Source organism: Gekko japonicus, unplaced genomic scaffold (genome assembly GCF_001447785.1).
Source record: "Gekko japonicus isolate JY-2015 unplaced genomic scaffold, Gekko_japonicus_V1.1 scaffold182, whole genome shotgun sequence".
NCBI lineage: Eukaryota > Metazoa > Chordata > Lepidosauria > Squamata > Gekkonidae > Gekko > Gekko japonicus.
The window spans coordinates 1,417,291-1,444,801 of record NW_015173128.1 but is presented as its reverse complement, the minus strand read 5'-3'; the positions used below and the strand labels follow the sequence as shown (position 1 = coordinate 1,444,801).

Here is a 27,511-nt window from a genome sequence, read left to right as displayed (position 1 = left end):
AGGATGCTGGGCTGGCTGGGTTGTTTTGTCCTTGCAGTTCTGTTTTAAAAAAAAAAGAAAAGAAAAACTGCTTGTACCTAGGCTTAAAAATTCTCACCAAGTTGGGGGAGCTATATACCAGCTGTGCTTCAGACATTGGCTTCCACAATAAAATGCCACATGGGACAAAGTTTTCCTTCACGTAGGGAAAAATAGCATGTCAAGAAAAAGGCTTCGCTAGAACACCCTTTTTGTTCCTGCAGCCAGTGCAGTGGCCCAGACTTTGGTGTATTGCCTTACTGAGAAAGACAGGAGCGCTCCATCTATGTACTTCAGCTGCTTAATGTGCCTCTCATAGGACCAGCAACAAACATCAATGTAACCACAAAAGAAAGCTTTCCCCCTTTAGAAGAGTTTCAAGCAAGGAGAAGCGGGCATATAATTCTAGAAACTCCCGTTGGGGTTTGACTTTGGTGGGGAAAAGGATGTAAATTGACTGGTAATTATTATACTGAATGAATTGATTATTATTGTTGATATTGCATGTACGGAATATATTACCTGTTTTAGGCTATTATAAACAGCACACAATGCACTTTATAAGATGGAACAAATAGAACACATTAATTTATAAAAATAGATTTTTGCAGTGTATATATTTATTGTGTGACTCCTCTATCATTGCAGCTCGGGTTGCTACAGCTGCTGTTAAAGGTTGGCAGCGGGAGTTGAATTAGTGGTGTAGCCATGTGGTTGTCCTTCAGGCCTGTGGTGTTCCTCTTCTGCAGGTCTCTTCTACATTGCAAGGGCTACCGCAGGGGATCCCGATGAGCGGCTACACACTCTTGCACCAGCACATTAAGGCCATGCACAAGTCCACCATGCTGGAGGATCAGCAACGCCAGAGGCAAGAGCAAATGGAGGTGGATTGCCGGAGGTCTGCTAGTCCCTGTGGCCCATCCAAGAGTCCCAATGTCGAGTGGGATGGTAGGTGAACCGATCTGTACTCCGTTAGTCCCTGAAAATATCTTGGGGAAGTTGTTTCCTTCAGCTCACCGAGGAGGCAAGAGGCACAGAAAACGGAAATTGTTGAAAAGTTATCATGGGCTGCGGTCACACGGAACATTAGCCACGCAAGAGAGACGGAAGACAGGCGGATATTCCGGGCGCGATATCACCGGCACATCTGGGAAGCGTAGCGCTTCCGTGGCACAACCGAGGCTTCCTGCCGAAAACGCGCAGCAAAAAACTAGTACCTCGGAGGTACTAGTTTCCAGAAACCGTGGGGCAAAGGCGGGCGTCCGATCGCGTTTCCGGTGGCATCCGGCCCATGTCCCCTTGCGAAAAAGGGTTTTTTTCTCCCCAAGTCTCCATGGATGCGCACACGCACCCAACGGAGCATGCACATTTGTCGTGTACACAAAAAAAGAAAACCAGTTTGCCGCACCACGCGCTTCTTCATTGCACGCAGGCGCGTCCTGTGATCGGCACCTCTCCCTACCCACGGAACCTCCACGGTACCTCCACAGGAGGTCTGATTGCTTAACCGCGCATTAGTTTGCCCCAGGGCAAACAGCCACGCTTCCCCCCCGCAGTTTCCTGCCCATGTGACCGGAGCCATGGTACAGTTTCAGAGGGCAGCCATGTTGGTCTGCAGTAGATCAGATAGACTCAGGTTCAGTAGCCCCTTAGAGACCAATAAGAATTCTAGAGTAGGAGCTTTCAGGAGTTACTGCTCCCTTCGTCAGATGTCGTGGTGCAGAATCTGTAAAAACTCCCTGCCTGGGTAGGATGAAGGTTTGCTACATCCAGTTGTCAAGGGAGGGTGGCTTGGCGGCAAAACCGAGATGCATACACACGAAGCAGTGGGTTTTGGCTTGCCGGCTAGATTCCCCAGGCATGTAGAATAGCGTTGTAAATGTAATCTAAAGGAGAAAAAGAATCTCCTCCCCAGAGAAGGCATGATGAGACCTGAATGTGTTCCAAAAGGCACAGAATGTTGACAGCACGTTCAAGGGGAGAAAAAGAAGGGGCAGTGAAAGTAGCTGGCTCCAGTCCCGGAGAGTTCATAAAAGGGGGATGATTCAATTCCTTCTTCTCCCCCACACTCACGCTTGCCCCCAGTGGCTCTCCTGGCCTGGAGGTGAGGTCCTTGCAGTTCTGTAAAAAAAGATAAACAGGAGGAAGTTTGGACAGAGGAGAGCAGGTAGTACAAATCTGCAGGATCAGTGTGGGAGCACTCGAAGCCTTCTTTCTCGTGACTTACTTTGCTTCCCTTTAAAAATGCTTTATAAGCACATAGAGTGATGCATACTCTCCTCCACCCTGTTCTGGGTCTGGTAACAGTGACAGCGGAGAGGCAAAACGGGAGTGAAGCTTGAGAGTGGGCAGAAGGGCCTTGGGGTCACCCCGGATGCCGCACTGCCAGCGTGCCTCTCCTTCGACTTCCGCATGGACATTGGTGGTTTGTTGTGAAGGAATGTGGGGGAAGTTTGCAGTGCTGGCAGAAAGATGCGTAAAGAGTTTCAAAAGTATCTCCGTGCATCAGGCATTCCCTCTTTGCATTCTATTACCGTCAGATTTCTGTACCATCTTCCCTTGTTGCTCAGAGCAGCTTACAGTGAAACAAGCAAGCTGAAACAGACCAGAGGCCTGAGGTGTCAGCGCAATCAAATGCCATGAAAACTAAGCTGGGAAGAAGCCGCCTAAAACGCACAGCGCCTCTCTCCGTACCCCCATTCCCCATATTAGTCCTGGTGACTTTAGCCACTTCCTCCCAGGATGGCAGGTCTTTTTTATATATATACATATACACACACACTTTTTATTGTTTTTCTTCCTACACACTACAAAAACTATACCCTACAAAATTAAAAGTACAAAGAGCGTAACAAGAGCCTTTGATAGGCTAATCAAATGCTTTGAGTATATCTCTACATGCTAAAAATTACATTCAATTCTTTAAAATCTAATAAAAGTGTCCAAATAGAAAGAACATAAAGACATTTTTGATATTACATCGCATCTGATTGAGAATATAAGTAAGTTAAATGTCAACATAGGTAATCTCAGATCTTCACTCAGATTTCTTCTCAGCTTTGGTTTTCTTCTTCTTTTGCCAGGGGAGATTTACTTTAAAAGTTTTAGGGGCCACAGCTCCTAAATCCGAATCAGAGTCAAAGAATGGCAGGTCTGTGGTATCCTGAAAGCCAATCAGGGGGAGGCCGCTGCTGCTCTCTGTCTCTGCTGATGACTACTGTAGACTGCTTTGGCAGGGTCTTTGTTTTCCTTGTTCTTTGCATGCTGCCCAGCGTATCTGCCTGTCTTGAGCTTTTGATAACACAAAGACTTTATTTAAACGGATCAGCCAGTTAAAAGACCCATTGGTTTATTTATTGTGTTTATACCGTAGTGGGGACCCGGCGTGGCTTATAGCAGTCTCCACTCCTCCATTTTGTCCTCACAATAACCCTGTGAGGTAGGATGGGCAGAGCTGGTGTGACCGGCCCAGGGTCAGCCAGCGGGCTTCCATGGCAGAGGAGGGATTTGTCCTTTCGGTCTCCCAGACCTTAGTCCTGCACGATAGCCACTACGCCATGCTGGCTCTGATTTTATGTCATTTCGAAGCACAGACCCATAGAGCTGGACAGGACCTCCAGGGTCATCCAGTCCAACCCTCTGCACAATGCAGGACATTCACAACTACTTTCCCCCCCCAGTGATCCCTGCTTCATGCCCAGAGGAAGGCCACCCCCCCCAAAAAAAAAACAACCCTCCAGGATCCCCGGGCCAGTCTGGCCTGGACGAAAATTCCTTCCTGATCCCAAAGTGGTGATCAGCTTTACCCTGAGTACAAAAGAAAGAGCCACAAGAACCAAGCACTGGCTCCATCTCTTCCTGTCCTCCCTTTCATAATCTGCCTAAGTTCACAGAATTGGCATTGCTTTCAGAAGGCCATCTAGGCTCTGCTTAAAAACCTCCAAAAAAAGAGAGTCCACCACCTCCCAAGGAAGCCCGTTCCACTGAGAACTATTCTGACTGTCAGGAAGTCCTTCCTAACGTTTAGGCAAAAACTCTTGATTTAATTTCAATCCGTTGGTTCTCATCTGACCTTCTGGAACAACAGAAATCAGCTCCGCTCCACCCTCCAGTTGGCAGATTGTGCGTGTTCATATATGTGTACAACGAAGGGCAGGGGGCTGCAAGCAAGAGAGGGGAGCAGAGCTCTCTGGAGCTTGAGAAAGCCGGCTGGTTTTTCTTCCCCTTCCACCTGGCTGCCTTCAGTGTTCCATCCATTCTGCAGCCTTTTCAGCCTTCATCTGGCCATTTTTTCCCCTTTTGGTTAATTTACAAAGTTATACTTTTTCTGCGTCCTGGGGGATTTTCCAAATACGTCAAGACCCTAGTATCTTCTGTGGGTGAATCCACACTACATCTTTCGTCATTTACACAGGGGCAGCCAGTTAGATACAGTGATACACGTTAAAATAATCTTTAAGAATGTAAGAATGCGCCTAGTGGATCAGACCAAAGATGATTCTTTTCCTGCACTCTTTCAAGCAATGGAGTGTCCCGGGGAAGCTGGCCAGCTTAGCATGATGGTGGTGAGGATCCTATACTCAGTCGTGGACTGCCTCTGAATATGGAGTCTCGACTCAGCTGTTGTGGCTGATAGCTGTGGTTAGACCTGTCTTCCCTGCATCTGGCTAATCATTTATTTAAAATCATCTGAACTACTGACGTTGATCACAATATCCAGTGGTAGCAAGTCTCCACCACCTAGTAAAGCATTGTGTAAAAAACCTTTTTTTGTTTTATTTGGTAGATTCTCCTGCCACTTGACTTCAAGAAACAGCCTCCAAGTGGCAGGTGGCTATATTTTTTCGAGCGCGAGGTAGAACAATTTTGCTACGTTCTCTCTGTTTATGTCCACGGCTGCCTCTCATTCTGGCACCTTCTGCTTCCACAGGGAAACCGGTTGCCTACATGCCTTACGCTGAAGTGAAGCGTGCCATGGAACAAGAAGCGCAGATGCAGAACGCGGTGGTAAGATCCGCCTCCCCCTATCGCCTGTCTCCAAGGGAGGTCAGCAAAGCCTCTCCACAGCCCGATATGAATGCAGCTCGCTACAGCGTTCCACCAGGTATTTTGCTTCCCACAGAATATGGTTGCTTCACTTGCTGCTCAGTTTAGATATTTGTTTTCTCAAGCCATAAGTACTCATACAGCGTGGCATCATCAGATTCCCAGTCTGGAACTCCCAAAGCATATGCTCCTTGGTGAAATTAAAGCTACAGGGCTGTGCACATCGACTTGGAAGCAAGTCCCAGCCAATTCGTTGGACTTAAATTTTGAGTAAACGTTCCTAGGATGTGGCTGCCAGTATGTTTTCATATGTTTTGGTATCATTCCCCTTCAAGTAGTTTTGAAGGATTTCAGGCAGTCTGTATAAACACCTTTTGAAAGCAGTGAATTGACAGGATTTTCTTTTGCCCAAGAGGGATAGGAATTTGAAAATTTTAAAGCAGAGGCTCTCCCAAGGTTTTGTGAAAGTGAGCAGGTACCAGTTTAGTGGGAAAACCTGTGTCTGCAGAATAAGCAGAGCCTTGTTTGTAATTTGATGTCTGATGTCTGCTAGAATGTTCTTTGTGTGAACATGTGTTTTCATGATCATTGCTGCTTTTAATATGCAGCTTTTAAATACTTGCTATATTTTAAAAATCAGAGTGTCTAGAAGTATTCTGCACGTTGACTAAAGCATCTTGTTTCTCTCCCTCCACCCCCACCCCAGTTCTCCAACCAGCTCCGCATCAGGTAATAACCAGCCTACCTGAAGGGGTCCGTCCCCCAACGACACGGCCCACCAGACCGCCGCCCCCGCTGATTCCATCTTCCAAAACAGTGATGCCATCAGAGAAACCATCTTTCATTATGGGAGGCTCCATCTCACAAGTAAGGGGGAAGTCGGTAACACTGTGTCAACAGGCAGCTTTTAAAATTTCTTATTTCAGACTAGAAGGCTGGGAGAGGACGTGTGAAACATAAGCGAGGTCTTTTGAGGCTCTTCCGGTCTCTTCTATTCATGTTGTATGTTCAGTAGGTTTTCATGCTGGTTTTCTGATCCCCTGAAGCGCCCCCAAACTGGTAAATCAAAACAATAAAATAAAATAACATTGGTCTGGATCCTACCATTTTGTTGTGTCACAGTGGTCTTGTGCAAGGTGCCTACCTCTGGCACTGGGTGTTTTGTGTCAGCAGAAAGTGCTTTGCACAAACGGAGTGTGCGGATGCTGACAGTGAAATGACTGAATCTAATCCATAAATCTGTGGATCAAATCAGCACAAGAAAGCCATTGCTCACCCACCAATCAAATTATCGAATAGCCTTCTGAAATATAACCATCTCTAGGCCACCAAATGAGAAGGGAGCACTCACTGGAGAAGACCCTGATGCTGGGAAAGACTAAAGGAAAAAGAAGAAGGGAACGGCAAAGGATGAGATCAGCCAATCTCATAAAAACAGATCAGCCAATATCATAATGCCCCTATATAAATCAATGGTGCGACCTCATTTGGAATACTGTGTGCAATTCTGGTCACCACACCTTAAAAAAGATATTATAGCTTTGGAAAAAGTGCAGAAAAGGGCAACTCGAATGATAAAAGGGTTGGAACACTTTCCCTATGAGGAAAGGTTAAAGCGCTTAGGGCTCTTTAGCTTGGAGAAACGACGACTGAGGGGTGACATGATTGAGGTTTATAAGATTATGCATGGGAAAGAGCAGGTAAAGAAAGAGGTACTTTTCTCCCTTTCTCACAATACAAGAACCCGTGGGCACTCCATGAACAGGAAGTGGTGGTGGCTACAAGCATGGACGGCTTCAAAAGGGAATTAGATAAGCATATGGAGCAGAGGTCCATCAGTGGCTATTAGCCACAAGGTATAGATAGGGACTCTGGGGCAAGTGATGCTCTGTCATCTTGGTGCTTGGGGGGGTCAACAGTGGGATGGCTTCTAATGTCCTGGCCCCACTGGTGGACCTCCTGATGGCACTGGTATTTCTGGCCACTGTGTGATACAGAGTGTTGGACTGGATGGGCCTTTGGCCTGATCCAACATTGGCATCTCTTATGTTCTTATGAGATGGTTAGACAGTGTTATCGATGCAAACAAACATGAAATTAAGCAAACTCCGGAGGACGGCGGAAGACAGGAGGGCCTGGCGTGATGTGGTCCATGTGGTCGTGAAGAGTCGGACTCGACTGTGCGACTGAACAACAACAGGATGGTGTGACAGTTCTGAAGAGATTACAATGATCTGTCCTCCTGGGGAAGGGACTCTTCCTTTGCCCAAATGATGGCTTGTCAAGCTGCACAGTAGACTCAGCGAGGGCTGCCCCAGAGCTAGGATCCGGCCATTGGAATGCTGAGCCTGTACCCCTCCTTAATTCCAGCCCGCATTTGATATTGTGATTGAGAACATCTTATGAATAACACCAAAATGTACAGGAATTAAGGAGAAATCCAATTTGGAAGACTTGTGACCTTGTGGAGACACACTTGTTTGAAAAAGACGCCTCGAAACGAATATCAACTCCGGGGGAGTTCGTCATCCATCCATCATCATTTATAAACATTGGCTTCAGTTTTCTGTAAAACATAGTTTGATATATTGTTATTGCATTTAATACAAGTTTGAAATATGCACAGTTTGCAGTCGCTCTGTTCCGTTTGTATTCATATCATACTGCACCCCCTCTATCTTTTTGAGCCTGTACCCCTGGTGTTGTGATCTGATTTCATGTGATAATACAACTCTAAGCCGCGTGGCACTAATGTTGTGCATTCTCTTTCCTTCTAGGGGACACCCGGAACTTACTTAACATCCCACAGTCAGTCGTCTTACAGCCAAGACCCACCGAAGCCATCTGTGGGTTCCATCTCTCTAGGCTTGCCGCGGCCACAGGAGTCCGCCAAAGCAGGTAAGAGCACGGAGAAGAGCATGTGCAGACAGCCGAGCCTCCATCTCCACACTGCTTTTGCCTCCGTACTCCGGCAGTCGTGGTCAGAAAGGCCGCATAGAGTCCATCCTCCAAAGCAGAACTTCTCTCTGTGGACTGGAGACCAGCTGTCATTCCAGGAGGTCTCTGTTCTGTACCCAGAGGTTGCCAGCCCCATGTGTGGAAGAGGCAGAGGCATGGATAAAGGGTCGGGACCAGTGTTCCCTCTAATCTAAGCTGAGTTAGTGTGAGCCAGCTCACAGTTTCTTAGCTTCCAGCTCACACATTTTGGTCTTCGCTCATGAAGGAGGGCTCCAGAGCAAACTAATTCATGCAGTAGCCAAATTGCTCACTCACAACTTTAATGCCAGTAGCTCACAAAGTAGAATTTCTGCTCACAAGACTCTGCAGCTTAGAGGGAACATTGGTCAGGACAGAGTTGCATAAATGCAGCCATGTGTACGTTAAGCTTTAGCATAAACTTTTATTTATTATTTTTGACAATTTTGAGGGCGCACGTTGGATGCCGGCTTCTTCTGATTTCAGCCCCTGGAGCCCGAGCCACAGCACTTTCCCCCTTTTAAAAAACCAGCTCTGCGCAGCTGCCAGCAAATGGACTACAGTCGTTGGCAGGGGTTATTTCGTAGAAAAAGAGGTGCAGGAGCTTATTGGCATAACTTATTTGCATAAGTCACACCCCCTGACGTCACTGGAAGTGTGTCAGAAGGCAACACCCACTGCTCAGGCTCCACTGGACTGTTTTGGATTGCTAGCTATCGGGGGGGGGGGACGCGAAGATCTGTCCTCACAGAGGAGGGAGAGCTTGTACCTGAGTAAAACTTGGTCTTAAAGGTGCCACTGGACTGTTTTGGATTGCTAGCTATGGGGGGGGGGGACATGTGCAGATCTGCCCTCACACAGGAGGGAGAACTTGTACCTGAAGGCGGGCTGGAGGGGGGGGGGCTCTGCAACTTACCTGGCTGCTTCTTGCTCCTCGTGGCCCAACTGAGGGCTGCTGGGAGCAGGGGGCGGGGCTTGTTGCATGTGCCCGCCCCTTGGGCTCCTTACGGCCGGAGCTCCACTCCTGTGTGCTCCCACAGGAAATGATGCACGTTGGCATCCGTGCAAGGCGTAGATGTTATCTGTGAGTCACCGTGATAGGGACCCAACCAGTGTTCCCTCTAAGCTGAGTTAGTATGAGCTGGCTCACAGTTTTTTAGCCTCCGGCTCACTCATTTTTGTATCAGCTCCGGAAGGATGGCTCCACAGCAAACTAGTTTATGCAGCAGCCAAATCGCTCACTCACAGCCTTAAGGCCAGTAGCTCACAAAGTAGAATTTTTGCTCACAAGACCCCGCAGCTTAGGGGGAGCATTGGACCCAACCCACCCCCAACTTGTCTCATTTTCTCCTTTCAAGCTTCCATGCCGTACATCAAGCAAGAGGAATTCTCTCCCAGGAGCCAGAACTCTCAACCCGAGGGCCTGTTAGTCAGGGCCCAACATGAAGGTGTGGTTCGAGGTCAGTAACCCCAAATCAATTTGTTAAGCAAACACTTGAAAGGAGGCTGATGTGTTCAGAAACGGAGAAATTGCATTATCTTTGCCGCAAAGGCTGCCATGGGACCTCCTCGGGATGGTGGGAGATACTGTGTGCATGTTTCTGAACCCTCAGGCTGCCTAAAGTCTTCTGAACTGAAATGCCATCATTGGTTAAAGTGCCAAGAGGCTCACAAGTGAAGTGAATGTTGCGCTTTCCTGCTTTGTCATTATTTTTAAGACAAATAGATAACTAGTTGAGGCATCTGCGTCATGAGGAGGGTGTTGACACCCACCACATGTCTTCCTGCGGGCTTGGAAAGATGAGCTGGGCAGGCTCTGTTATTTTCAGCTTCCCCGAGTGGCTGTCCCCTTCAAAGGGGAGCACAGGAAGTCTCTGGAAAAAGAGGCCACATTGAGATCAGTGTGGCCAGCCCTGCAGCTGTGACCTCCAGGAGCTTTTGGGGGTGGAGCCTGGGGAGTGGGGGTGTCACAAACACCTTGATGTCACTTCCCTTTTATCATGCGAGAGTGACCTTACAGTGTCCGCAGGACTCTAGGAATTCCCCCAGTTTCTATAGTAAGGACCATAGTGATTGGAGAAATTCCTAGAGCATCATGGCCGCCATGGTGGAAGTGATGTCACTGTTTGACCCCTTTGCTTCATTTTCCTCCCTCTGCTCAATAGGCGGAGCACAGCTGGTGGGGACTGAGTGGGAGTGGGAAGTTGCCTGCATATGGCAAGTGTGGCTGAGATGGATGACAGGGTTTGGTCTCAAAAGTATGGGAGTTTTTTTGTAACTCCAGGACCTGAAGTGAGACAGAAAATGGCATTTGGCTTTCCCATTCTTTGGTTAATCCTTGCAATTTGTTACAGCATTCTTAACATCAAGACTACCACATTCTTCTGCAGCTCTCAGCCTTATGGGACCTGTATGTCTCCTTTAGTGTTGGGTCAATGTCTGGTTAACGACTGGCTTTTGGATTCTCAAAGGGAGTCTGCCTCTCCGTCCCAACAGCCCATGGTGCACCCTGTTAATCCCATCAAGTCTGCATCGCATCCTGCATTCCTTTTACGGCTCTGCAGACTAAGGGCTTCGTGCCGTGCCCTGAAATATCCCCCACCCCTTTTGTTTTTGTGCTGAATATCTAGTTCTGGGAAACTCAGGAGCTTGCTTGCCATTTTGTGATAGTTTGTGCCTAATAAAAAACATACTGCATTGCCATTTGGGGGTCTGAAAGGTAATTCTGGAGAAATACTGAAGCAGAGCCAGAGGCTCTAGTGTGCCAAGTGCAAATGTTAGTTTTTATCAAAGCTGTTACCAGCTGTACACAAAACAGTAAATATAACAACATGTTATACAGCCATTCATAATGGAGGAGAGGTCTGTCAGTGGCTACTGGCCATGGCGGCTAAAGGGACCTCCACAGTCAAGAGGCATATCCAGTGCCAGGAGGCAACATCAGGGAAAGGGCTTGGGCCCTGTTGTTGGCCCTCCAGAGGAACTGGTTGGCCACTGTGTGGGACAGGATGCTAGACTAGGCGGACCACTGGTCTGATCTAGCAGGGCTCTCTTCTTACGTTCTTATGAAGGCCCTGGCCTCTATTCCCTGTTGTTGGCCCTCCAGAAAAGCTGGTGGAGACAGGATGCAGGACTAGATGGGCCACTGGTCTGATCCAGCAGGGCTCTTCTTATGTTCTTATGAAGGCTTCAGCCTCTCTGCCCTGTTGTTGGCCGTCCAGAGGAATCGGTTGGTCGCTGTGTGAGACAAGATGCTGGACTAGATGGACCATTGGTCTGATCCAGCAGGGCTCTTCTTATGTTCTTATGAAGGCTTCAGCCTCTCTGCCCCGTTGTTGGCCGTCCAGAGGAATCGGTTGGTCGCTGTGTGAGACAAGATGCTGGACTAGATGGACCATTGGTCTGACCCAGCAGGGCTCGTCTTATGTTCTTATGAAGGCCTTGGCCTCTCTGCCCTTTTGTTGGCCCTCCAGAGGAACTCGTTGGCCACTGTATGAGACAGGATGCTGGACTAGATAGACCATTGGTCTAAACCAGCAGGGGCTCTTCTTAGGTTCTTGTGTTCTTAACTACTACCAAATGCTACTATTACACATCAGTATTATTGTACGCTATACACAGGCACATTTTGACAGTTGGAAAAAGCTGTTCATCTAGTCAGTTTGAACAGTTCTTTCATTTGATCTGTCCATTCACTCTTTTGTGTTTTGCTGTTTTTTAATACTTTCCCCCTCCTTTTGAACAGCAGACGCTTTCTCCCCGCCATCTCCCTAGTAGTGACACATCACAGACTGCATTTAAATGTCTTCTCAGTTTCAAAAACAGTTTATTGTATGGCGTGACTGGGAGAGCAGGACCATAGATGTGTCTGAATGATGCAAGTCCAGAAATCTGCTGAGGGGGGTACAGAGCTATCCATGGGGCACCTTAACAAAAACACCCCAATCATTGGTATTGTCAGTGTTGTATATGTATGCATTCTACACAAAACATCAAGCCAGGATGGTGTTGTGATTTGAGTGTTGGGCTGGGAGACCTGGGTTCAGATTTCCTTCTCCACCATGAAGCTTATTGGGTGACCTCAGGCCCGTTCTGTGTTCTCAACCTAAACCTGCCTCACAGGTTTGTTCAAGATGGGTAGCCGTGTTAGTCTGTCCGTAGCAGGAGAACAGAGCAAGAGTCCAGTAGCACCTTAAAGACTAACAAAATTTGTGGCAGGGTATCTGGAGAAGTGGGCAGTGACTCACAAAAGCTCACGCCCTGCCACAATATTTTTTTTTTAGTCTTTAAGGTGCTGCTGGACTCTTGCTCTTTTCTACCGTCACAGGTTTGTTGTGAGGCTAAAGTGGAGAGGAGAGAGAGCCATGCACAGTACTTGAGCTGCTTGGTAAGATAGGCATCCTCGGCACACGGGCCGGATATCGCGGGGGGGGGGGGGGGGGGGGGGGTAAATGGATCCGTTGCTGCTAAGCCTGTTACCTTTATCTTCTAAAAGGAAGGATTTGCATTGAGAACCCAGTTTATTTACAAATTGTCATAAGTCTACTTGGAGGAGGAGGGTGGGTGTTGCTGCATTCGCATGACTGGCAGTCCATTTGCACCTTCCATCAGGTACCACGACCACCATCCAAGACGGAAGCATAACACGGGGGACTCCAGCCAGCAAAGTTTCCGTTGAAACGATGCCTTCCCTGCGAGGCTCCATCACTCAGGTACGTGCTTCATCCTGTGATGTGATGCTAGAGGACAACCTTCCCAAAGGAAGGTTTGGGAAATGGCCTAGCCCAGCCAGTTTGGTGTAGTGGTTAAGTGCGCGGACTCTAATCTGGAGAACCAGGTTTGATTCCCCATTCCTCCCCTTGCACCTGCTGGATGACCTTGGGCAAGCCATAGTTCTGATAAGAGCTGTCCTCAAAAGGGCAGTTCTTGAAAGAGCTCTCTCAGCCCCACCTACCTCACGGGGTGTCTGTTGTGGGGAGGGGAAGGGAAAGGAGTTTGTAAGCCGCTCCGAGACTCCTTTGGGTAGTGAAGGGCGGGGTATAAATCCAATCTCCTCCTCCTCCTCCTCTTCTTCTTCTCGATGTTGCCACAGAAAGACGAGGCTTCCTCCCCTGTCCTTGGAGTGGTTGCCTCTCCTCACCGGTTCCCTCTTGCTGTCTGTATCATTTTCTGCTCCCGCTCCATAGGGCCCTGATGGGGCAGAAGGGCAGGATAGAAATCTTGGAATTAAATGAATAGTAGTGATAATGTGTTTGCACTTGTCACAGTATCTCCTCCACGGTACTTTCGGCGGTTCCCCGCAGAATTTCTTGGATATAAAAATAAAGCATGTCATGGAGAAAGAATCTGGCATGTCCATTTCTTCAGCCAGGCTAGTTTTCTGCATGCCAGGAATTCTTTGTCTTGGGGGAGCATTCAGATGTGGAGTTCCTCTACCTGCAGTCTGAAATGGCACGGCACAGCCAAAGCCCATCGTATGATCATGCATTTTAAGTTTTCTCTCTGTACACAAGTGTATAGGCATTCACTCCGCTTCCCAACTCACTTCCTTTTCCTTGGCTGCTCTGAATACCTAAAATGCCTCCCCCTTTCAGTCTCCAAAGTTGTATCCCCTCATTCAAAATCCTCCCTAATGACCCACTCCAAGATGGTAATCTGCCTTCTAAGACTCATGCTGGATTGTTCTAGGGGTCCATCTAGTCCCCACAGTTAGCCAGATATTTCCAGGAAGCCCACAAGCAGGAGTGGAGGTACCTTTTCTCTTGTGTTCTGTCCCCAGCATTGGTTATTCAGAGGTAGACTGTCTCTGGACTCGGAGATGCCACTTAGTGTCCCTCCTGGAACTTCTAGGTTCTGTTGTTTTCATTGCAGGGGACCCCAGCTCTGTCTCAGTCCGGGATTGCAGCTGATGTGTTGTTGAAAGGAACCATTACCCGACTGGCTACAGAGGACAGCAGCCCCGAGAAATGCAGGGAGGAGGCAGCGGCAGCCAAAGGCCATGTCATTTATGAAGGCAAGAGTGGGCACATCATAACCTATGATGGTAAGTGTGGAACTCGGGCACTGCAGATGCCTGGCAGAAAAATATGGGTGGATAGCAAAGCAAGCTCGGGCATCTGAGAGCACAGCTGACATTTTGGGTGTGATCACTTGTGCATGGCAGGATATCCTGGGGAGATTTGGTTTCCTTATTATGCCAGTTTTTAAGCAACACGTTTGCGTAATTCAACAGCCATTAAGAACGTCCGTGAGGGAACCCGGAGTCCGAGGACTGCTCACGAAATGGGCCTTAAGAGATCTTACGATTCCATGGAAGGAAACATCAAGCAAGGGATGTCCATGAGAGAATCTCCCGTCTCTGCACCGCTAGAAGGTAAATCAGCTGCCTCGTACCTCTGAGCGCGCCACTGTGGTTGGGGTGAGGAAGGAATCCGAACTGGACTGTGACCTTGAAGGATATATTCATTTATATTTAATCCCTCCCTTTCCATGACGCCCGATGAGTGTGGTGAACTCTTGAGTAAGCCCTCAGCCTTCAAGGTTTGTTAGGTTGGTAATCGGTTGGAGTAATGACTTGTGCCAGACTGGGACAACCTGACAGGATAAAATGAAGGGGAGAGCCACAGGTCCTTGGAGGAAGGATGCGGGTGAAAAGACTGTGTCAGGTACATAAGTTCCTGATACGTCACACAGAATGGTCTCTTCTTGTTTCCCCCCTGCACGTGTCTGCTGTTCCAAAGTTAGAAAGCCTGCAGTCTGAGCACTGGAGAAATTGTCCCATAGTCAGGACCAGTGTTCCCTCTAAGCTGAGTTAGTGTGAGCTAGCTCACAGCTTTTTTGGTCCCTGACTCACACATTTTGGTCTCAGCTCAGGAAGCATGGCTCCAGAGCAAACTAATTTATGCAGCAGCCAAATCACTCGCTCACAATTGTAATGCCAGTAGCTCACAAAGTAGAAGAAGAAGAAAAGATTGGATTTATACTACCCAAAAGTGTCTCAGAGCGGCTTACAAACTCCTTTCCCTTCCCCTCCCCACAACAGACACCCTGTGAGGCAGGTGGGGCTGAGAGAGCTCTTCCCAGAGCTGTCCTTGAGAGAACAGCTCTTGTCAGAACTACGGCTTGCCAGGTGCAAGTGGAGGAGTGGGGAGTCAAACCTGGTTCTACCAGATTAGAGTCCGCGCACTTAACCACTACACCAAACTGTAGAGTTTTTGCTCACAAGACTCCACGGCTTAGAGGGAGCATCGGTCAGGACACTGATTAGAAAAGAGAAAAAATAGCTTTGTGTTAGCCTTAAATGGTACGGGAGGATGTGTTGCAAACTGGCTTCTGGTCTGGTGGCCCAAACATGCATTGCAACCTGGTGCTGCTTTAGGAATCACCCCCCCCCCCAATCCCTCTGCCCCCCACCACATATTCAGAAGAGACCGCACAGAAGATGCAGGCACACTGCTGTGATAATTCTCTGGCACCCTGCCACCCACCCCCCATGACTTAGGCCTTTGGCATTGTGTACCCCTGGCCCCCTCCTCTCTCCACAGCCTTGCTGGAAGCAACTCCCACTCAGCTCTGTGAGGCTTATTCCTGCCTTAATGGGAAATTAGTCCACTGCAACCAAAGAATGATAGCACACACACAAAAGCCACTTCCCTTGGAGGCACTTTGCATTAAGAATGCTATTATAACATTTTAAGTGGATGTTGACGATTTGAGGCCATGGACTTCCAGTAGCGTTGCAGGGAGCTTTGGGGATCCTTGGAAACTCTGTCAGTTTCATAGGGAGATTATCAGTAATAGGGGCCAAATGTGAGACAGCCAGCTCAAGGAACAGCCCCTGGGGGTTGCCATGTTCTAGGGGTGCTCTAAATTTGCAAAGGGCAAAAAATTGGCCTGGTCGGAGCCCCGTGCAAAAGAAGCACGTACCTTAAAATGTGCTCCAGGTCCTCTGCGTCTTCTGTACCTTGAGGGCAGCTGTGTGTGGGGGATCCTTAGCAGACAAAACCAATGGAAAAGAGTCCAGCACAGAAAGGGTGGGAAGTGGTTCATGTCATTTTCTAACTTCTAAAATCTTTTTAGGATTGATCTGCCGTGCTCTTCCTCGGGGAAGCCCTCACTCGGAACTGAAAGAGAGGACTGTGCTATCTGGATCCATAATGCAAGGTAGAGAGAAGAGTATTTTTCACCCTTTACAGGTTTTTACTACTCGGCTGGGTATGTAACGTGTAAATGACCACATCTGTTGAGCTCAGAAAGTATGTGTTTAATATATAATCTCAGTAAATGCAAACAAAACATTTTTAAAAAGAAAATACATTTAGCCCCCAGGATCATACATTTCTGGATTATTTACCTCCATTGTGGCACTGGTGAGTGGAGATTTTTACTGTTGAATTTTCAGTAAGACAGTTTTTCTCACCTTATCTTCCCACCCATTCTCCCAGGATTTATGTCTTTCTCTTTTTCCATCTGATTTCGGAAAGGACAGGAACAAAAAGTGCACTACCATGGATCTAAACTACCCCAATGGATTTTGGTTTTTGCATTGAGTTAGACCCTGTGAATTGGCTCTTTGTGGAAGTCTCTTCCTGTGTGTCTTCTTCTGGTGGAAGACGTGTTTCACCCTTGCCCCAGCAGAACGCTTTGCCATTAGTAGAGTGAATTAATAGGATCCAGCTTGCTTACCCTTGTGTAAATCCCTTAATCTGATATTGGAGGTCAAGTAGCCCGAATTAAATTGAGCTCTCTCTAAAAAGAGACTGATACCAAAACATGAAATTAAGTATCTTTTTAGTAAATATTTAATATTTGTTTAAAATACTTTTAATATTTATTTTATAAACACAAAAAATGATAACATATTCCATAATAATACCAAACACAGCTACAGTCATACATAAAACATGGGCAATCATCTTACATAGACATAAACAATAATTTATTCTGCAACTTCTTCATCTACCATATCTAAATTATACATATCTACAATACTGCATAAACAACATGTTACAATAATCTAATTTAATTACAATTATCAATCAGAACCTGCTTGCTTACATAAACCTTATTTACATAATCTTAATTTTACACCTCTGTTTAACTTATCTTTCCCTCATAACTTCATATTTTAGGATTCAATTTTACAGAGATAGGCTGCCTGACTCTACCTCTTGGTCATTTTCCGCTCTAGCAATTTACTCCTGATTATCAGCTGTATATTTGAAAAATACTTTCCATTTTTCCTGGAACTCTGAAATTGGTCTATTATGTATATAAGATGTTAGTTTTGCCATTGTCACACATTCGTTTAATTTGTTCTTCCATTCCAGTTATCTACTTAAAATATTAATCCCCCGCCACTTCCTATAAAATCTGAGATGATGTTATTTATTATTTATTAAATTCAACTTGTTAGCCCCCCCCCACACACAAGCAGGGCTCAGGGTGGCTTACATAAAAACCAACACAATAATAATCCATTCAATAACATTAAAAACTACTAAAAAGCAATATATTAATCAAGCAATACATTACATTATCGTAAGATGATGAGAAATTTCTGTTCCCACCAGCTCCCTGGGTAAAGGGAGTGCGGAAGGGTGAGTAGGAGGGTATATGAGTGCCACTGTCCTCAACCGAATGCCTGGTGGAACAGCTCTGCCTTGCAGTCCCTACGGAAAGGGAATAGGTTCCGTAGGGCACATATTCTCTGGCAGTGAGTTCCACCAGGCAAGGGCCAGGGGTCATTTAGTAGAAAAAGAGGTGCAGGAGCTCATTAGCATAACTTATTAGCATTACTTATTTGCATATACCACACCCCCTGACATCACCAGAAGTGTGTCAGAAGGCAACAACCGCCACTCAGGCTCCACTGGACTGTTTTGGATTGCTAGCTACTGGAGGGGGTGTGTGTGCAGATCGGCCCTCACAGAGGAGGGAGAGCTTGTACCTGAAGGCAGTGGGGGGGGGGCTCTGCAACTTACCTGGCTGCTTCCTGCTCCTCGTGGCCCAACTGTGGACTGCTGGGAGCAGGGGGTGGGGCTTGTTGCATGTGCCCGCCCCCTGGGCTCCTTACTGTCGAAGCTCCACTCCTGTGCGCTCCCGTTGGAAATGACCCCTGCCTATAACTATACAGAGATAGTATGTAGAGTCTGGAGTGACCCTGGTGTTGATTTCTGTGTCTCTTTAGTCTGTGATCTGTGCAGTCCTATATTGAGTTATCCCATTTAAGTACATTGGACTTAGACTACAGTAAGTCTTCGTAGGATTGCCATGTCAGTTGTTCAGTTTGCCTTGTTTAGGCCCTGTGTGACACTGCCTGCCATTGAGCCCTGTTGGGGGGGGGGGGTGTTGAAATTCCCTTGGTCTGAGATGGGCACTTAAAACACTCGTAGAACAGTCAGCCTCTTTACTGAGAGGCTGGGACAAAAGCACATTAAAAATAAAATCTAAGATTCTAGTTGTGCTGCCTGGCAGGTACCCTATTTTCATGTTAATTGGTGCATTTTTAAAAAACAATCAAGGGTTTCTTGCAATCTTAGCGGAGTTCCTCTTTTATGATCTAGTAAATCTTTGTGGCTTGTTCGGTTGTGTGACTTGGAATGTTGGTTGACAAATGTACAGTATCACCCGGGCAGGCTGAACAAGCAACATCCAGTGTATATCATTTTGTGGTCCATTTATGTGTGTGTTTCGATCTGTAACATTTCCATTGCTTGTTTAAAGTGGGAGCTGCTGAACGTGTATGTGTTCAGACCCATCCACCAGCCTGTCAAGTTAGCTAGCTAGAGCTGAGTAGGTGTAATTGAAGGTTTACGCTGTTGTATTTCCCCCCGAAAGGTACTCCAAGAGCTACAGCTGAGAACTACGATGAAGGCCTCAAGTATCCCAAGATGATTAAGAAGGAGTCTCCACCAACACGGAGCTTCGAAGGTGCCATTACCAAGGGGAAGCCGTATGACGGGGTCACCACCATTAAAGAAATGGGGCGCTCCATCCACGAAATCCCACGGCAGGACCTGCTAAGCCAGGAAAGCCGCAAGACCCCGGAGATAGTCCAGAGTGCTCGGCCTATCATAGAGGGTTCCATTTCTCAGGTAGGTTACCACCAAACTGATTCCGAAGCTGCTGGCTGTTGGCAAGAGAGCAGCTTTTCAGAGCAAACGGCAGTCAGCCAGCCCAGCAGGGGTTGGAAACAAGAGTGACGGGTGACGAATGGTCTCGGACGGCTTGCAAAGTGTGACGGATGGGTGGGTTCCTCAGGCAAGGATTTAGGTGAGGAGGGCATTCAGGGCTGCAGAGAAGAGCCTGTTCAGGGAGCCACCCACCTGAACTGAGAAGGGGCTTCTCTGATCTTGGGATGTGTGTGTGTTACATGCCGTCAGGGTTTTGTTGTTGTTGTTCTTCTTCTTCTTCGGGTTTTTTTTGTTTTGTTTTTTAGAATTTATTAAAATACCAAACAAAAACAATATGATAAATAAGGCCAGTGTGATGATACAAATCCCATTCCAGTACAATAACAACAACAAAACCTACCTAAGAAACTACACTACTCTTATATTTTCTAAAAACCTTCTTTAAAAAATAAAGTAGCTCATGAAAGAAAAGATTGGATGACGTAATTTCCTTTTCTTGAAGAAACTGTATGATTGGGAACCGGACCGCTTGAAAGTTTTTATAATAAGCATCTAAGTTTTGCAGTCCCGAGGACTGGTCTAATCTCCCCAAAGCAAAATGAGTCCATATACCATTGTACCAGTCCATTAAAGAGGGGCCTGTTGCTTTTCTCCATTTCCTTGCTATTTCTATCTTAGCAATTGACAATAGAGTTGCTATCGTGGTTTGTTTAGATTTATCTAAGTGACTCAGTTGGCCTGTTTCCAGAAGGATTACTTCAGTCGAGAGATTGTCGTACCTGAGATTTCTTCTATTTGTGGAAGTACCTGATGCCAGAATTTCTTAACCACAGGGCAACTCCAAAAGCAATGTAAATCATCTCCGTATAACCCACAGCCCTTCCAACACGTTTTTCCCCATGCTATTATGGTATCGAGAAATCTGTGCAGGTGTGAGATGCCACCTATTTAAAATTTTAAAGGCATTAAAGGGGAGGTTAAAATGCTTAAATAAAACAAGTTTCCAATCCACCTTCCCCTTGCTAAAGTGTGCACATGCCAGATGTTGTACGGGGAGGTGCCTGCAGGGTCCTTCCTTCCCTGACCCGGGTGCACCGGCGGCCTGCGCTCATGGTGCCCTTCCTCTTCCCCTCTCAGGGTACACCCATAAAATATGAAAGCAGCTCAGGCCAGTCCACCATCAAGCACAACGTTAAGTCCTTGATCACCGGGCCGAGCAAGCTCCCCCGAGGCATGCCGCAGCTGGAGATGGTGGTGTCCGAAAACGTGAAGATCGTGGAGCGAGGAAAGTACGAGGACTCCAAGGCCGGGGAAGTCCGTTCCCGCCACACTTCTGTGGTCAGTTCCGGGCCCTCGGTCCTCCGGTCGACTCTCCACGAAGCTCCCAAGTCGCAAGTGAGCCCCGGGATCTATGAAGACAACAACGCGAGGAGGACGCCTGTGAACTACCCAAGCATGTCAAGGACTTCCCCCATGATGAACAGAGTCCCCGAAGGTGTGTTGTTGGTTTCCTGCACCCACCGGTTCTTGGGTCTTTGTGTGTTTCACTTTTATTGCATTTAAAAACATTTCTCTACTGCCTTTTCACCCAATTCAGGTCCTTCAGGATGGAGGACATTAAAATAAAACCTTAAAGCAAAACATTAAAAATAGATATGTATGAAGTGTTTAAAATGGTTAGATAAAACAGTATAAACCACCACATAAAAATATAAACACAGCATCCAGACAGGAAGGAGGTCGAGTAAGAGTTAGTGAAGGAGCGCCAAACAAAACGAGAGAGTCTTCACCTGCAATGATAGAGGGAGACATACGAATTTGGGGGGGGAGTTCCAAAGTTTTGGTGCCACAGCTGACAATCAGTGTCCTTTCTCTGGCTGCCTCAGTTAATAGGGGTCCCCAAAGCAGAGCCTCTGTAGATGACTATAGTGGTCAGGTAGGTTCATATGGGGAGCTGCGGTGGCTCAAGTGGTTAAGACGCTGAACTGCAGGCTGTGGAAGGTCAGTAGTTCAGCAGTTCGAGACCCGGGTTGCCGCATGACGGAGTGAGCTCCCGTCTCTAGTTCCAGCTCCTGCCAACCTAGCAGTTCGAAAGCAAGAGATTGCAAGTAGATAAATAGGGACCACTTCTGTGGGAAGGTAACAGCGTTCCATGCCGGCCACATGACCACGGAAACGTCTTTGGACAGCGCTGGCTCTTCAGCTTTAAAACGGCTTTGAAACGGAGATGAGCACCGCAACCCTAGAGTCGGATTCGACTGGCTTTCGAGCAAGGGAACCTTTACCTTTACTAGGTTCATATGAGAACAGGCGGTCCTTCAGATATGCTGGCCCCAAGCCATATAGGGATTTACAGGTCAATACCAGCACCTTTAATTGGGCCTGGAAGCAAATTGGGAGCCAATGTACGTGGAACAAGACAGGAGTGATATGGTCCCTGCGACCCACTCCAGTCAGCATTCTGTACCGACTGGCTTTTGGACAGTCTTCAAGTGCCAGACCCCTGTAGGGTGCATTGCAGTAGCCTGGATGATACCAAAGCATGCGCCACAGTGGCAAGACCTTTCCCGGCCAGGAATGGCCATAGCTGGCCAACCGGCCAACTGTAGTGGAGTGCCCAGCCGAGTGGGTTCTGCCATCCAGGTTAGTCCCCTGAGATTAGTTGGGAGGAGATGGAGCCTGCCACGCTGCAGACGGAGGGAAGACCCTGGTCTGCTGACTTGGCAAGGGCAGGAGGCTGGCCTGTGTGTGCTCATGCGTGGCCTGGCTGATCCAGAAGCCTTATTCTGCTCTCACTAGAGGCCAAGGTCATGTTGGAATGCTTCCAGTCCGTCTATAAAGCAAATGTGGACAATTCCCCCACAAGCTGTGTGACAGTTTAAAACACTGTCCAGTGTTCCGTGAAGCTAAAAGTTCCCTTGTACAAGGGGGGGGGGGGACTGCCTTTTTAATTGCAGCATGATGTCCCCCAGTGGCAAAGGTAGGGGGGAGTGTTCTCTGCTAGCTGTGCCAAAATCAGGGATGTTCTCTTCCTCCCTCCAATGAGCACCGTCTGCTGCGTGCTTCAGCCGTACCTTCATTCAAGAACAGACTTTTGTCCCCGGATTCACCATGCGCGGCTGTTTAAAACTTCCTGGGTTTTTTTTTTTAACGGCTGCGTTTGATGGCCAGAATAGAAGCCAGAGTGAATTGTTCGGCCTTGTGCGTATTACTATCTCTGTACATGAATTAGAATTTAGTTGATCTACCAGGTAACGTTATGTCTTTTTCTTGAGGCAGTATTGATGGCCTGGATCTCACGGGCCTGTCAGCAAATGGCAGCACTTTCCTCTGGTACAAATACCCTTCTTTGACAAAGATTCCTTGCTCAGGGTACCGCGTTTGCCACTAGCAAAACAGCTGTGGGAATATAGCCCAGCATGTTAAATAACGAGCCACGAGACCAGTGCATGTGTTGACCCATGAAAGAGGGGCCTTGAGCCCAGACTTCCCAGTTCAGCCCTCTGTCCCCTGCTGTGTTAAACTGGGTCTTTGTAAAAGGCAAGCGCAGGGTGGAGAGCCAGCAAATTCTTTGTGGAAGAAGAGGACACTTTGGCAAATTTGGAAGAGGAGAATTGGCAGCTGATACGGGTGGAGAAGTGACTTTGAGGCACAGAGGCAGGAACTGGGAGAATCTCCAGCTTTCAGGGTGTTTTTTTTTTTTTTTAAAGAACCTCAAAGTAAATGTAAGCTCAGGTCTGGTGTTGCTGGCAGCCTTTAACCAGGCGCAACCAGCTGGATGCAAAGGGAGGATCCGCGGGGCTCAGGTTTCACTGCGGCACTGAGTCACTCCAGAGGTGTTGCATCAGAGCACAGGTTATTTTGGGGAGAAAGGAATGGACGGGCGAAGGTCATTAATCACCAGCTACTCAAAGCCAGGAGGATCTGGTTTGCAGCTCTGAAAGGTTCCCCCCTCCCCGCAGTGCCTAGTCTCTTGAGGACTAAAATATCCACTTTGAAATATTCCCCTTTAAGCAGGCGAGGCCCTGAGCTTGACCACATTTCTCTTTCAGCCAACATGTCTTCTGGGAAGTCTGCAAATCACGAGAGGAAATCCACTCTCACCCCGACACAGAGGGAGAGCGTGCCGTCAAAATCTCCAGTGCCAGGGGTGGATCCTGTGGTCGCTCACAGCCCCTTCGACCCCCATCACAGAGGCGCCACTTCCGAGGTCTACAGGAGCCACCTCCCTTCGCACCTGGACCCTGCTATGCAGTTCCATAGGGCTCTGGATCCTGGTACATATACTCGCCTTCTCCCTTCATGTGCATCGATGCCTGGCCCACACATGGGAACAGGCCCAGGGGTTAGGCCAGCTGTCGTGGGCCCAGTGAGAGTTGGAGGTACTCTCGGGAGCACTCTGTCACCTGCCCAGCGCAGGGGAAGGCCGACAATGGAGTGCAATCCTTTGAGGGAAGTTTGTCCTGACAAGTTTCAGAGGAACCCAAGAATTTCTTTGAGCACAGTCTTTTAAAATAACAGCCTAAATTTCAAATTTATTAGCCCATGGAAGCAATTTAAGCAAACTGGCACCTCTGGGCTACTTTTGCAGAATTTATTTGGCTTCTGCTGTCTGTGAAGAGGTTTAAAGCGCTCTCAGAGGTGCTGAAATTCGCTGCTTGCCTCTGAGTACTGCTCCCCTCCCTGTCTTGAGATGCCGAATCTGTGTAGCTTTGCTTACATAATTTTATTCACATAGTAAAACATGGGTTGTCTTGCAGAATGTTGGTTACTTGGTCACACAGCTGTGTCTGTGGGTTTCTGCAAATAAGTCAAAGAGTTCAAGGCCTGCAGAGATAACCAAAGTGTAAAAAGTGGCTGTGGGGCGTGTTTGCCTGTGTGCTTGAAGTTAATATTAGGAAAATGCTTGTGGTCACAAAAGGACAGACTGGTATCCTGCAAGTGCTCCCAGGGAGGGGAGGTCAGGCAGCAGTACATTTCTGTTCCTTTGTGCACCCTGTGGGGATCCCACTCAGTGAACAGGAGGTCCTCCAGCATTGGGGGCACAAAGGCAAATCGCCCTCCGCCCCCGCAAAATACTTTGCTTTTCCACATAGCAACAGAAGGGAGTATAAACACTGTATAGCCCTAAACTGCTCTAAAATAGAAACTTTGTTAACAGTATTATCAAATGTCTAAAAGACAATAAATTAAACAATCAATGTTACAACACAAACATACAGCAAAAAAATCTACACTACAGTCGTTACATGTGAGTTATCACCTTTGTTAATATTATTTAGTTGGAAGCCCGTTTATGTGGATCATTATACACCAGACTGTAAACCCTTTGGGTCCATGATGGCCATGTGAAATTGTCCTTTTTGTGATATGATACATTGACTGACACAACAGACACGATTGAAAAAGATTTTGAAACCGGAATCCTTGTCTCATGATTAATGTGTATTATTGATTCTATGGCTGTATACAGAGTCTGGAGCCACATTACTTATGAAGACGTTTACAATCTCTCCTTATATATAATTGAATAGTGGGTGCCAAAGTTCTAATTCTAAAATGCACTCCCTTAGTGTATGGCTGATGGCACTGCTCCTCAGCATATATCGCCACTAATCAGAAGGCAAAGCCCGGGTCCCGCCCACACCACAACTGCTGCGACAACCTGGTCTTTTGCATATGGAAGCTGATTGGACTTCACTCCATTCCACACCTCAAACTCCCCCCTCCCCCCCCGCAAGGCAGTTGGAATGTCAGTTGCATATGGAACCTGCTGTATTCTGGTGGTGTGCAGGTCCCAGGTTCATGTTTTAAAAGCAGGCTGACACTGTTTGCCCAAAGCCAGAGCACTCTCCCAGAGCCTCTTTCTAGCTTTCGTTGTATTTATTTCCACAACGGGCCTTATTTCTAGTCTCTCTATAATTGTTTATACATTGATTTGTACTATATGGCTCCTTCAGTGTTATGAGCCGGGTTTCATTCATGATTTTCTGCTGTATGTTTGTGTTGTAACATTGATTTTTTTTAGACATTTGATAATATTGTTAATAAAGTTTCTGTTTGAGAGCCGTTTAGGGCTACACAGCGTTTATACTCCCTTCTGCTGATTTGACTGTGTTTCCACATAGCAAGGAATGGCAGCCATTTAAGTATGGGGGAAGGGACGCATTCAAGACTGCACTGGTGGGGAAGGCTGAGCCCTCCTCTTGGTGACTGCTCCAGCCTGCTCCTGTCATGCACATGGCCAGACCCTGCCGGAATACAACAAAACAGCCAGAGAAGGCTTGTGCAAGGAGGAAAGTCATGACAGATAATATCCAGTTCCCAATTTGTGTGGCGCGTGTACAGATGTGCAGATCTTTTTATGTGCCTGGTCAGTAAGTAACTGCTAAGGATGGGGCTATTTTCAAATGTTGTGCAGTTGGCGCATAAATAACACTGGAAACGGCACACAGTTTTCTGAGGAAAGAGCAACCAGAACAAAAACAGAGATTCTCAGATCCACTTCTACCAAAGGAGAAGCAAAATCAGAGTGGAGATGTTCAAATGGAGCAGCCAGCTTTCCAAATTCAGTCTCCTCTCAGGTTAACTGCCGAGCTTCACTAAGAAGCTACCAGACAGGGAGTGCAATGTTACCCAGCCTGCAGTCTCTGAGGGTACTTAAGGCGGCCTGCAAGTCCCTCGTATGGACAGAGCCGTTTTTATGCCCATCTGGATAACATGCAAATGTAGCCTTCTCAGCTTTCTAGGATGCAGACTTTCTTAGGGGAAGAAGGATGAAACCAGCTTCCCACTTCCAAAGGGTGGAGACTCACTGCCACTCGCAGTCACTTAGCTTCCCCATCACCTCTGAGCACTAGCCAGGAAGCACACAGTTTGGTTGCCTAAATCCAGTAGCTCCGCTTTAGTAGATCCGATTGGCTCAGTGGCACCAAGGAAATACAGTCCTAACGCGGGGATCGTTGTTACCCTGAGTGCATTTAGTGCTGCAAGCTCCTAGCAGTTCTGCTCCGCAAATGACCCTTGCCTTTCTCTCCCTCCCTTCCACCCCTCAGCTACTGCCTACATGTTCCAGCGTCAGCTCTCTCCCACACCTGGGTACCCCAGCCAGTACCAGCTCTATGCGATGGAGAACACCCGGCAGACCATTTTAAATGATTACATCACTTCCCAGCAAATGCAGGTCAACCTGCGTCCTGACCTTGCCCGGGGGCTCTCTCCCCGGGAGCAAACACTGGCGCTTCCCTACGCAGGAGCAAGAGGTAAGTCTTTTTTCGCCCGGCCTATGCTTTTTAGAATGGAGACTGAGCAGTGCCTGACACCGCAACTTCCATTTTCCCCTCTTTTCAATCAGGAATAATTGATCTGAACAGCATGGCTCCCACTATCTTAGTGCCTCACCCTGGAGGAACAAGCACACCCCCAATGGAGAGAATCACGTACATCCCTGGAACGACGCAACTTGCATTCCCTCGACCCTACAACCCCCCTTCCATGTCCCCAGGTAAGGGCTGCCCTGCTCAGCAGCGTCGAGTAAGAGCTACGGGGACACCCCCACAAATTACGATGGTAACTGCAGTTGGTAGGGCATCAGAAGTCTTCTCAGCCCTAACAACAAAGGCAGGCCTCAGTGCCGATAAGGAGACTGGCATCATCTCTGCAGTGCAAATGGGATGACCAGTAGGCAGAATGCAGTCAAAGGGTTCTGCTGTTTGTCACAATGCATAATTGACTCGGCCCAGTACTTAATTGACTCGACACAACACATAATTGACTTGTGGCACTCATGGCTTGTGGCACTCATTGCAGTGATGTGGGGTGGGAAATCTTCTGACGCTCTATTTTTCTGTGGAAAAGTTTCTGCCCCACTTATGTAAGTATAATTTGTTTATCTGTAGTTGCTGGGCAGTTGAGCTGCAAATCAGTCAAGTCAGATGGGTTAAATGTGGCCAATGTCCCCTCTAAGCTGTGGAGTCTTGTGAGCAAAAATTCTACTTTGTGAGCTACTGGCATTAAAGCTGTGAGTGAGCGCGTTGGCTGCTTCATAAATCAGTTTGCTCTGGAGCCCTCCTTCCTGAGCTAAGACAGAAATGTGTGAGCTAGAGGCTAAAAAACTATGAGCTAGCTCACACTAACTCAGCTTAGAGGGAACACTGAATGTGGCATATGAAATATGGACAACATCTGCCTCCTTTTGGTAATGTGATCTAGATCATTTATTTAAATTTGAACTGGAAACCTTTTAATTAAAACAAAATTCCAGTTCAAATTTTCCTGGAAAACCCACATCACTATCTGCAGCACAGAATGGCTTGATGCACTGGGGAAGTGGAAAC

General features: G+C 47.4%; 1 protein-coding gene across 9 annotated transcripts in view; it reads left to right on the top strand.

Moving 5' to 3' along the window:
* NCOR1 (nuclear receptor corepressor 1) overlaps positions 1 to 27,511 on the top strand; it is a 160,187-nt gene that overhangs the window by 100,749 nt on the left and 31,927 nt on the right. For all 9 annotated transcript variants that reach the window (XM_015422051.1, XM_015422057.1, XM_015422055.1 and 6 more), the window contains 14 exons: positions 768 to 966; positions 4,949 to 5,122; positions 5,771 to 5,931; positions 7,842 to 7,962; positions 9,399 to 9,500; positions 12,652 to 12,752; positions 13,912 to 14,083; positions 14,273 to 14,413; positions 16,120 to 16,203; positions 18,880 to 19,136; positions 20,313 to 20,670; positions 23,228 to 23,452; positions 26,231 to 26,437; positions 26,530 to 26,679. In XM_015422051.1, coding sequence (XP_015277537.1) covers positions 768 to 966; positions 4,949 to 5,122; positions 5,771 to 5,931; positions 7,842 to 7,962; positions 9,399 to 9,500; positions 12,652 to 12,752; positions 13,912 to 14,083; positions 14,273 to 14,413; positions 16,120 to 16,203; positions 18,880 to 19,136; positions 20,313 to 20,670; positions 23,228 to 23,452; positions 26,231 to 26,437; positions 26,530 to 26,679 — 2,452 coding nt within the window. The remainder of the gene's footprint in view (positions 1 to 767; positions 967 to 4,948; positions 5,123 to 5,770; positions 5,932 to 7,841; positions 7,963 to 9,398; positions 9,501 to 12,651; positions 12,753 to 13,911; positions 14,084 to 14,272; positions 14,414 to 16,119; positions 16,204 to 18,879; positions 19,137 to 20,312; positions 20,671 to 23,227; positions 23,453 to 26,230; positions 26,438 to 26,529; positions 26,680 to 27,511) is intronic.